Consider the following 12866-nt stretch of genomic DNA (forward strand, 5'->3'; position numbering starts at 1 on the left):
AGTCTCTGATAGCCCCCGTTTAGTGAAAATTAAATCTCACCAACCGCTGCTAGCCTGGTTAGTAAAAACACACACGCTACTTTTCAAACGAGCAAATGAAAGCATAAATGAACAAATGGAAACCACAACCAGAAAAAAAAGAATAGATTGAGGGAATCACCCCCTAAATCATGCAGCGAGTCGTTGATAGCCCGGTTTAGTAAAATCGAATGTTTGCTAAATTGTAAACTTACAAAAAGTGTAAGGACCAATCTTCAAAACCCATTACTTTATTCAAATCTTTTATCACACATATCCTTTTCTTCATCACCTCTCACTTGGGTTTTCTCTCTGTCTCACTCACACGCAAAACACACAACAATGGCCAGAATAATATTTATGTTAGCACTATGCGTGCTACTTCCGGCGTTGATTATCGCCGGCCGTCCGATGTCCCGTCCGTTCCGTTTACAAGGCAAAGTGTACTGCGATACTTGCCGTGCCGGTTTCGAAACCTCCGCCACCACTTACATTCAACGTAACCTTCAATCTTTCTTCTACTTTTGCCACACACTTATATATATATATATATATATACATTTTTATATATGTTTTTTTGGTAGTTTTGTTAACAAAATTAGTAGATCTGTGTGAATGAAGCTGTATTATGTTTAGTTCTTTGTAGATCTGAAACTTTGAGTAAGAGTGTTACCAAATTGTTGGATAATATTATGGATTTTAAGATCTAGATCCTGCTTAGGCCTCGTTAAACTTGATAATAATAATAATAATAACCACTATGGTCAGTGGCGGACCCAGGATTTTTTGCCAATGGGGTCCCATATTTTCGGTGTTCAAATTTTCCGGGTCGGTCGTTCAGGTCGGGTCGAGGAGAACATAATAAAAAACAATATCATAATAAAACTTTCTTTTCAATCATCACTACCTGAACGGGTCAAAATGGGTCGGGTTGACACATAAACACTTTGTTTTCCCTTTCTTAAACATTTTTGAGATAGAACCTAGATCCACCCTTTCATAAGCATGTGTTGAAAACCGTTAACTTAAACTAGTGAAAAATAAAACTGATATTTTAAAGTGTTTGAATGTTTCTAAAGAAAACCATGCATAAAGTTGAAAACAATGATATGTATTTTAGAGGTGTTTGAATGTTTCCAAAGTTATCATTGCAACATTAGCAATCAAATGATTGATTAACACTAAAAATTAACACAAAAAATCAAAAACTAAGCCTTGTAAGACTTGAACCCATGACCTTTCAAAGATAAAACAAGGGACTTTCCACCAGACCACATCAACATTAATAGTATGGGTTCCAAGTATTAAATCTTATGGGGTCCTCAAAAAATTTAATATACCGCTTCTAATAAATTTTTAAAAAACATTGGTGTCCCGGGACCCCGATCCACACTATGTGGGTCCGCCCCTGACTATGGTACGCCACTCAAAAACCAGTATGCTAGGGTGCAAAAGGACGTAAATGGCAACACCACCCAGGAGGTCTTCGCAACCACCATCATTAGTAACAGTTTTAGCGGTATACGTTGTTATAATTTTGGTGAATAAGAAAAGACGGTCAGCGACGAGTGTATATGGATTGCCATAGACTGAACCAAGCAACGGTGAAAAACTGGTTTTCTTTTTCTTTAGTTGAAGAATTGTTGGACGAGTTGAGGGGACAAAGGTGCTCCCCGAACTCAACTTTTGCTCCAGCTATCATTAGGTCCTGGAAGACCGTTTTTTGAATGTTTTTGGGGGCACATCCGAACCTAGTGATAGTCGGAACTTAGGTTGAGATCGGAGAATACCGTAGCCTTTACTTAACTCATCCAATAATTCTTTGATCAAAGGAAGTAGAAACTTGTTTTCCTCATGGTTTCTTTCAATCGATGGTAGTCCATACACTCCATAACAATGTATTGCCAGTCTTTATTATTCTCTACAAAACCTACGACAACGGAAAAATTGAGGCTTTTGCGAATGATGTTGGTGGCTAGGAACTCTTGAGTGTTTTTCTCGGTTACATCCTTTTGTACCATAGGATATCCTAGCCGGGCTTATGAATGGTGTACCATCTTTCAAGACAATTCAGTGATTGAAACATCTTGTAGATGGCACGTAAGAATTTATTCAAATTGTTCAAACAAAGCATTTTAAGGTTGCTTATTCAGTTGTTCATTCCAAACCGCGTGTTATAAAAATGCGATAATTAACTCCCGCTGATTGCTGCATTGTAGGTGCTAAGGTTAGGGTTGAATGCAAGGACAAAGAACAAAAGGTACTTTACTCCATGGAGGGAACAACCGACTCGACAGGAACATACCACATTCTAGTCAACGAGGATCACGGGGATGAAACGTGTGATGTCATCCTAGTCAGCAGCCCGATGGGTGACTGCATGACGGCTGACCCTGGTCGTGATAGGGCCCGTGTGGTGCTCACAAGCTACAATGGCATTGCATCAGACACACGTTTTGCCAATGCTATGGGGTTCATGAAGGATGAGATCTTGTCGGGTTGCACCACGCTTCTTCAATCACTTATGGAAGAAGAGGATTAAAGTGATTATTGCATAATTTGGAAGCTGAGTCAGGAACATGAGCCAGAATGTAATATGTTAATTAATTGTTTAGTATCAACTTAATATGTTATGAGTTGTATGCAAACCGATTATATTTTATATTTATCAAGTCATTAACTTTAATTATCTGCAAGAAGGTTTTAGTGTGATTTTAGAAATGTTGGAACTTGGAATTATGAGCTAACATGTGTTATTTAATGTAGGAATGTAATATATAATTGCGAGGAGCAAACCAATTAACCGAAACCGATATACGTGACAAAACAAACCGAACAAATTGATCCAAACTAGTAACCAATGGTTCGTTTTTTTCTTATTTCCTAAATCCGAAAATAACATTTTAATACCATCCTGAACTTGTGTAAATATTGGTTATGGGATTTATGCTCAACTTGTATTTCAGGCCATAAGTTTTAAGCTCTAGTTTATTAACAAGCAGTTAGCAAATACATTTTTTCCTAATAGTTTCAAGCCTATTTCACTATTCCTCACCAATTTTTATTCGGGCTCAAATGCAAAAACAAAAACCGACCATAAGTAAAATAAAAAACCGAAAAACTGGAAGTTCGGTTTTGTTTCGATTTGAGCTCAAAACCGACTCACATGAACACAAATTTATTTTATCATACATATAAAATAATTTATTAATTTGTGTCAATCAGTCAATGTAGTTGCTACTCATTTTAATCTCCACATTTTAGCAACTATTAGACATATTAAGGGTTACCAAAGCAACTAAACAAACCGGGATGTAGCTCAGATGGTAGAGCGTTCGCTTAGCATGCGAGAGGTACGGGGATTGATACCCCGCATCTCCATTCTTTGTTTTTTTTCCCAGTCGATCAATACAGTTTGGCAATTTAGTCAACATCTAGTAGTTAATAATATTTTGATTTCTTGTAATTATTTGTATGTACTGTATGTATTTTGTATGTGAGGCGTAGGTCTGCTTCCGGTATACTAGTCAAAGATCATTCAGTTATATTTACTATACAAACATTAATCAAGTTCACGACACGTGTGTGATTAGCATGGAACATAAATTTCTCAACCTTCTAGTAAGGGTTTCCAAATGAATGGCTGATAGAACTGGAAAAATAAAGAAAAATTTTGACTACTTGAAGATAATATACACACGTCATAAACATTCTTGACATGTGACGCTCGATCATTGGGGTAGAATAACTAGCTAGGCGGCCTGATTGGTTTTGGGGTGATTAAATCAACAGCAATTCAGGTGGTCTTATATTTGACTATCAAACACCAATGGCTGATTCGCCAACTTGATTTTCAGAATACACACGGTGATCTCACAGAAATAATATATCTTAGACAACCTCGAGGATTTGTTGACCCAAAATATCCCATTAAATTATGTTTGTCTTCTTCACAAGTTTCTATATGGGCTACATTCCCATATTTTGGTTCCATCTTGTCACAAACTCTACACAATTTTTTATTTTTTTTGGGTGGTCTACTTATCGATATAACGGACATAATAATGCAATTTTGTTTTATATCGGAATGTACTAGTGGTAGTGTGTTACTTTTTGTATGAGAGGCGGAGGTTTCACCGTGTAGTAGTCAAAGATCTTCAAAGATACAAACACTAATCAAATGACGTGTATGATTATCATGGAATTTATATATATAGACATTCTATTTAAGGGTCCCAAAATGAATGGCTGATAGAATTGGAGAAAATCCAATTATATTAAGATTAAAAAAATATTTTATATTGGTATTTTTGAAGAAAATATAACTGTATTATACCTTCTTCATAATTAATATAAAAAAAGTTAACATCTATACAAATATATCATACATTCGTATACACACAACATATCCCCTACACACTACCAATGTAGATGTTCTATATATAGATTGCAGTCTATAGGATGGTTAAAGCATACGGTTAACTTATATATATGAGATTATGTATGTGGTTGAATCGTATGGTTATATATGTTAATGCGGTTATAACATGTGTCATGGCTTATTGAAATCATGTACGATTCAATCGTATATGGCTATATATGTTAACCCGTTTTTATGACATGTGTTTCCTAACTAAAGGCATTTGTTAACCCAAGCAAGCTTCTAAATACGTATATACAACCCCTCTTTATCGGATACAGAGACGGCTTTGAGCGACGATGGGGAATGCTCCCAATCCGATTACCCAGGTAATTAAGAAAATTTATGGATGGGAAATTTTTATACAAAAGTTATATATATTCTTAATGTTTAAATCCAATTCATACAAACCAATTTTTATTAACAAAGAAATTTACACAATCCAAATCATAAGTCCCTTACTCAATAAACTCATTTAAAAATTTAATTGTAAACACAATAAAAGTCCGTTTACTTAAAAGTTCGTACTTTTTTCTCCCAAATTATTTAATGATTCTTATATAATAAAAAACAAAGAGCAATATTTGCTTGATCTTCTCTAGTGCACTTAGGCTTTGTGAATGTTAATCTTTATCTACTATATATCCCATCTATATGTAAGTTTCATATTTCTAAAATTCCTTTATAAGTGTGTGTGTGACTGAAATCAGTCTGTCGTGTATATAAACCACTACTCACAGTTAATAATACTTAACTGGTAAACAGCATTTTGTTCTTGACATGATGCATGCATAGACTATCTATTGCTTCTCAAAACATTTTTTGATTAGTTATTTGTTTGCAACATTTGAGATACAAATACAACTCCGTTAATAAAAGTGGAGTTATATCGATCAGTGTCTCCAACAATAACATACTACGTACTCTAAACCTATCAAAAACTCTTAATAGGCGCCTGCAAAAGGCCCGAAAACACCGGAGTTCGACAATACGGACACGAAGTCTGTTTATGATGAAGCAGTTTTCCCACACAGGCGGAGTGAAACACATCACCACACCGACTCAGCTGACAGACCACGTCATCACTATTATAGTCTTTGGAACATATGAAACACATCCGGTCCGCAGATCTCTGCCGATGGTTTTGAAGATCGTGGAACCGAATGATCGGAAGATCAACCAAAAACATATTATCTTCTTGAAATTGATCATACCGGGACGAATAATATTTTAGGAGAGTGATTAATTCACTCTTGATGCGAAGAGTTAGTAGGAGTGTAATACATATGTTGAAGATGATGATAATTGCCATTTTTGAGGTGTCAAGGGTTTAAGGATATATGTTTTGTAATTGTAACATATGTACGTGGGAGTTTTTATACACCAACAAGTTGATACGTGTTTCATTTGTAGCCTGGGAGTCTGGTGAGTTAAGAAAACGTATCCACCGCTTGTTTTTGTAAAAAGATTATGAAGTCGATATAGAAGTACAGAACAGATGATATAGAGGGAGTAAAGACAAAACAATATAGAGAAAAATTAACTATTCGTTTTATTAATTTGAGTATAGAATTCTTGTTACAGTTCTCGTCCAAAAGTTGGTCTTTTGTCGAGATGGGGTCCTTTTGATCACAACGTACCCTTGTGGGATCAATAGTTGTGTGGGGTATATATGAATAATTAATTTAGAGAAAACGATTGCATGCAGATGGCAAGATGGCTAAACAATCAATCAAAGGGCCCTGAAAGAACATATCCAAAATTGATACACATTTTTCTGATTTAGGTATCAATTTAAAATAGTTATTTGTTAAGGAAGTGGGGAAAGGGAATTACACAAGATTCTGGCTTGATGTTTGGTTATGCAGATTCTCGTTGAAAGATGTGTTCCCTGAACTGTATAAATTAGAGGCGAATAAAGGTTGCCTTATTAGTGATAGGGTGGTTTTTATCGAACCAGGAGCGACTGATGTTGTTTGGGCTTGGTCCAAAGTGAACCTTTCACCTGAAAATTTGGTTGATGTTGAAGACTTGAAGGAGATGGTGGTTTTGTTTTCTTTTCATTATGGTAAAGAAGATGGCTGGAGATGGATTGGTGATTCTCGTGGCATATTTTCGGTTCAAAGCTTGAGAAGGTTCTCGGCTGATCATATTTATGGTGATGGTTTGATTATTTGCAATTGGGAGTCTTGGATCCCCATAAAGATAAATTGCTTTATTTGGAGACTTTTGCAAAACAGGATTCCAGTTGCTGTTAATTTGGTAGCTAGAGGGTTGTACTCGGTTTAGTCGGCTTGCTCGTTGTGTCAGTCATCGGCTGAAACTTCAATACATGTCTTTTTCGAGTGTTCGTTAACTAAAGAGATTTGGAGAGCGATATCGATTTGGTGTCATTGGGATTTGACGGGTTTGGATTCTTTTGATAATCTTTTAGAGGTGGCGAAAGAACCGGGCTACAGTTTGGGCAAAAGAATCTTGGGCTCGATTATATTCTCAACTATTTGGTTCATTTGGAAATGGCGAAATTCTCGAATTTTCAACAATAGCTGCAAGTCCACCCAGTTCGTTGTGGAGAAAATTATGACAAATCTTTTTGGATGGATCAAATTCAGGTCTCTTCATATAGAGATTGTTTGGCAGGATTGGATTAGTTCACCTTTATCTTGTATTTTAGCTTAAGGTTCTCTAAGGGCTGTAGTTATTTTATTTTGATGACTTTTAGGTGTGCTGGTATGTGAGGCTCTAGCCAACTTTTATATTTTCTTTGTATTATGTTGTGTTCATCTCCAGCTTCCTACCGGAGTTTATTTGTTATGTTATGCAAACTTCTTTGTTGTTAAAAAAAAATTTAATTCGATATTGGCGGGTTTATTGGAATTCATAGTCTTGAAATTAAATACCCGTCATAGTCACTTGCATCGTCTTAGCTCTAAATGAAGTTCTTGAAATTTAAATACCCGTCAGAATATAGTTAATCTGTAACATCCCAAATTTTCAAATAAGAATATTTTACATATTATTTCTTATAATGGAAAAAGTTACTTGAGTAGATAGATGAATAGTAAAATGGTAAAAAGGGAAAGATAAGGAGGTTAATTAAAGATAATTAATCATGGACTAAAAAGGAAAGATGTGTCTTAGGTCCATGGGCTTAAGTGTAACATCGTGAAAATTTCGAGTTCAAAATGTAAACTTTCCAAAGTATAGGGACTAAAATGGCCAAATTCCAAAGTTGAGGGTTTAAAAATGAAAATTCTGATTTTATGACCTATCGCGCTACGCGATGGCTCAACAGAGAGACCCATCGCGTACCGCGATGTGGTGTCTGACAGCGAGACACGTGGTGTGCCACGTGTCCACACGTGGCACACCAGTCGCCACGTGTCCTGACACGTGGCCACACGTGGCACGACGTCCGCCACGTGTCAACACGTGGCAGACCTACAGTCTGCGTCATCTAAGCTACGTCGCGCTACGCGACGGGTACCAAAGACCCCGTCGCGTACCGCGATGGGACCCAATTTGATGTCTATAAATAGCAAGGTCCGGGTTCTCCATTTCACACACCAAAACTCAGCTTTGCTTTCTCTCTCTAACATCTCTCTAAGTATTATAAACCCGACCCTAGATCCACCTCGATTTGCGTACCCCGATTCCTTCGTTTGTGTATCAACGTTTCCTTGAAGTGCGTGCCACCCTTCAAGCACATACATACCAAGAATGGTGTTTGTTCTCGAAGTACATGCCGTCATGTGTTGAAGATTGGCGTTCATCGATTTGCGTGTCGAGAAAAGAATTGATCAAGAGGCGAAGCGGCATCGGAGTGCTGCTCGATTTCGTAGGGTGTCCATTACGCCAATAAAGGTTAGGCGTAACGACAAATTCAATATAATATTATATTAAAGGCTTAAGCCTTAAGTCGAGGTTATACTCGATACCTCGATAAAAGAGAAATAAACATAACAAAAAAATGAATGAAAGATAAGATATTGAATATAAATACGTATATATGTGTGTAAGTATACATGTATGTTCTTTGTTATGAAAAATATTATTTAATGAATAATGAGTATTCTTAAGTAATAAAAGAATGCGTTTATTGGAGAAGAAGAAACGTCGGGTTTTTAATATAAACTACAGGTTTATAATTTACTTTTAAACTAAAGGTTTTCAAGTAAAAGAAAATGAACTAAAGGTTCATCGAGGTTGAGATATAAAATAAGACTAAAGGTCTTAAGCCGGATCGTGTATCCGACTAACAAATATTTATACTCGTACTATAGGTGCGAGATAAAGAAGGGAAAGACCCTTGGACGGTGAGTGAAGCCGATCCTAAAGAGATAAGGTGAATACACTCCCAAACTTTTAACTTGTTTTAAAATGAGTCAACTTGTTATATGAAATTTGTTTACAAGGAACTATGTGTTCCTAAAACCATTATAAATAAGGGTATGAACCTAGCCCTCAGGCTGTGGTATACGTGTGTTTGGATCCTTACATATGTGATACTACGCGATGAATGAGCACATCGCACCACCCTTGGTCGTAGGACGCTCTCCTGCAAAGAGTACGACCGTTATGTATATTTACGGGTACTTAACTAAGTCGAACACTGCGGTGTTTGCTGAGGTGACCTAGAGTAGAGGCTCATGTTTATAATGTGTTATTTAACTTTGTTATTCACTAGCCATGTTGGCCGAGGCAGGCGTAGTCTCGAGGGGTAATAAAGTAAAAGAAAATATTTTACGTCAGCGTGTTCACCAGCATTCGTTGCTGACCTATTTTCTTACATTTTGCAGGTGAACAAGATTAGCACTTGGAATATCGAAGTGCTACACTTTAATCCGATGGCTCGGATTTGTTTTTGTAAAACACTTAATAGGTGGTTTGTAAATATAACAAGTAATGTTTTGTTAACAACTTAAACAGGTATATTTATAATCTCGTCTTTTGACATATATATACGAATATTACATTTTGATCCTTAAAGTTCTATAAGACTTCCGTTTACAAACGTAACTCTGATTTATTTACAATTGTGGTACCAACTATTGGTCATACTCCTAGGCCTAAGATGGGGGTGTGACAGGTTGGTATTAGAGCCATCGATCTTAGCGAATTGAGTATCATAAAACAATACCCAAGCTTCGATCCAAGTATAGGAAATAATTGTTTATGTGTATTAAGGATAAGATAAGCTGGTAACCTTTTCTTTCCCTCCACATTTTAAAACACCTAAAATGTAGATGTCATTCAAGGCGCATATTGCAAACTTTATACGCAAAGCTATTTAGGCTGGAATTGTTGAACCTTATCCCGAGGATAACATGAGTGATGGATACTACGAGGCATATTTTGACCAAGATGTGGAACATGACTTGTCAAAACCTGTGTACTACCCCAGAAGTAGACACTACCCGATAGATGTTCCCGAAAGTCCACCAAAACCAAGAGTCGAACCACCAAGACACTCAAGCTACCATCCATCAACCATACCTATGTATCAACCCTATGAAATACCGACGTACCATCCCTCCGGAGATTCCTACTTATCAACTATCACAAGAGCCGCAGTACTACCCCACAGGATATTTTCCAAATGCACACCCATCCTATGCCTTCCTTTCAAACCAACCCATAAAGAAAGAACCACAAACCCCATCCTCCGACAGGATGCAATGCCACTCTGACCCACGAAGGTGGTTTACTGGAAGTTCCACCATGAATGAAGTTAACTCACAACCTAACAATGGCGAAGGGCCGTCCCGCAAGCCCAAGATGAGGGTGATAATGCCCTACGAAAGTTTCAAGATGCCCCAATGGAGAACGAAACTACACAACCTATGGAGGAAGATGAACCGGAAGAAGAAGAGGACCCCGAAGAAGAGGAGGATCCCAAAGAAGAAGAGGACCCCGATGAAGAGGAGGACCTTGAGGAAGAAAATGAGGAAGAACTGGAAGAAGAGCATCCTGGAAACCCCAACGAGATATCAAGCTCAATAGATGGATCACTCACTTCCCAAAACCCAAGCTACGGTTCCGTCGATCCGTATGTTCAATATCCGGAACAACTAAGGAACCAAGCTTCGTCAAGTTTCCCGCTATTTCAAGGAAGGATTCCTTCAATTCAAGAGCAAGGTGATGAAATTCGTGAGCAAAACATGGCTGCCAAGACATACCTCTACCTTACATCTGACCAGACCTACGTTTTGTATCCTGAACCGGGGAATCACTACAAGATGGTGACACTGGGCTACCGCGACCCACCTCCATAATATGCCACCCCAACGTAGTTCCGCAGTCATATGAAGAGCATATGGATCGTGCTTTACACGAAACCGACGACTGGAGAAAGAAGGTTGATGAGGAAGGAAAGAAGAAGAAGAAAATGGGAGAGAAACTTCTCCACAAATGCAACAAGTTAACAAGGGTAGTGAAAAAGTTCTTGAAAGACTGAAGATGGTGAGGAGAAGTGAAATGTGAAGATATGTGTATAATAATCCTATGTGTTATATGTTGTATAATAAAGAACGTCTAAAATGTTCTCATGTAATGATAGGATAATATATATATATATATATCGTTGGAACGATATATATATTTGTATTATAATATATATATATATATATATTGTGATATATATATATATATATATATGTATAACAAAGTGTGTGTTTAATAAACGAAATGTTGTTAAAATTTCAGATATAAAAAGATATATAAAAAATGTCTGAACAAAGTAATAATATTGAAAACGCACGAAAAGAGAAAGATATGAAAGACAAAGGGAAAAACCCGAGAATGAGAGAGAGGAAGAAATTCCCGATAAATATATAAATAAAATTCAAAATATGATAAAAGATGCGGTTAGGGAAGAGTCCATGAATAGAACTCACTCTAGACAATCTAGAAATTCTCAATCCGTTCATCCCTCTCGAAAATCTGAAAAATCCCGTCCTAAACCATCTCGAGTCGAGGAAAGTGTGCATGAGTCTAACGCCGATGGTGAAGTTTGACGTGAGTTCAAGAAACTCAAAATTAGTGGGTGTTCGTTTAAGGACTTCAAGTACTATGCACCGAAAGAGTTCCATGGTGATAAAGGAGCCATCACGACTGTGAGATGGCTTGAAGAAATGTAGACAATCATGATTACAAGTAAGTGTTCTGATGAAGAGAAGATACAGTACTCCGCCTTAATGTTTAAAAGTGAGGCGCATGAGTGGTGGAATGCTCTGTTGATGAGCAAAGGGAGAGATGTGATGTATGGCTTAAGTTGGAGTGAATTCAAAGCCTTGTTGATGGCAAAATTTTGTCCTATGCATGAAACCGACCAGATCCAAACAAAATTTCTTAATCTTAAGGTCGTAGGGACAAATCTCCGAGAGTACAATACCAAGTTCCATGAGTACTGCCGCCTTGTTCCCCAGCTGGTTAACCCTGAGTCCAGCAAAGTCATTCAAAATATTTAGGGATTGCCACGAGAAATCCGCGACATGGTAAGGTCTCATTTACCTCAAACCGCTGACTCTGCAACGGAGTTGGCTGGTTATTTGATGGGCGGCATGGTCCGCAATAAGGAGGAGGACAAGAAGGTTTCAACGACAACAACTCAAGGGAGAATTGGAGGAAGCACCAACTACAAAGGCAAGGGCACAAACCAAAGTCGCTTCAATTCAAATGCAACGCTTTGCAAGACTTGTAGAAGATACCACAAAGGCCGATGCAACTTTGCTCCTCCTCCCAAAGTGTGTGAGTCATGCAACCATACGGGTCATGTGGCCGCTGATTGCTGGAAGAAGAAGATGACTTGCTATAATTGCAAGGAGATGGGCCATTTGAGTTTCGAGTGCCCAAAGAACAAACCCGCTGCTGGTGGTGCGGGTGGAAGTGGCAAGGATAAGAAAGGAAACGCTCGAGTCTTCGTACTCGACACAAAGAAGGCCGCTGACTTGTCGGGAACCATCACCGGTACGTTTCTAGTCAACGACACCTATGCTAGAGTTTTATTTGATTCGGGTGCCAATCTAAGTTTTATAGATTATAGTTTTTGTAGTCTATTAAACGAACCATTAACAAAATTAGATAAAACTCTAAGCGTCGAGATTGATAGCGGTGAAATCGTTAAGATCTCCGAAGCCCTTGAAAACGGAAAAATTCTTTTAGCTGGTTATATTCTACCGATTTGTTTGTTGCCTATGAGTCTGGCTGGTTTTGATATTGTACTTGGTATGGATTGGTTATCCGATAACCATGCCCGTATTATCTACAATAGCCAAACCATTGAACTTCAAGCCCCCAATAAACGAACGATTCGAATTGAAGGGGACAAAGACGCGGGCCAAGTTAGCATAATTTCCATGATTAGGGCTAACAAGTGTTTAAATCAAGGATGCTTAGCATTCATGGCCTACATCATTGAAGAGTCAAA

The 12866-nt window shown here is 37.7% G+C and overlaps 1 protein-coding gene across 1 annotated transcript; it reads left to right on the forward strand.

The window, feature by feature from the left end:
• Positions 1–311: 311 nt before the first annotated feature.
• LOC143609560 (protein DOWNSTREAM OF FLC-like) lies at positions 312–2707 on the forward strand. The gene is made up of 2 exons (XM_077084283.1): positions 312–517; positions 2238–2707. The coding sequence occupies exons 1-2, from the start codon at positions 361–363 to the stop codon at positions 2558–2560; spliced, it is 480 nt and encodes a 159-aa protein (XP_076940398.1). The 5' UTR covers positions 312–360; the 3' UTR covers positions 2561–2707.
• Positions 2708–12866: the final 10159 nt, after the last annotated feature.

Source organism: Bidens hawaiensis, unplaced genomic scaffold (assembly GCF_021521415.1).
Source record: "Bidens hawaiensis isolate Kalapana, Puna unplaced genomic scaffold, B.hawaiensis_p1.1 tig00004769_1, whole genome shotgun sequence".
Taxonomy (NCBI): Eukaryota; Viridiplantae; Streptophyta; class Magnoliopsida; order Asterales; family Asteraceae; genus Bidens; species Bidens hawaiensis.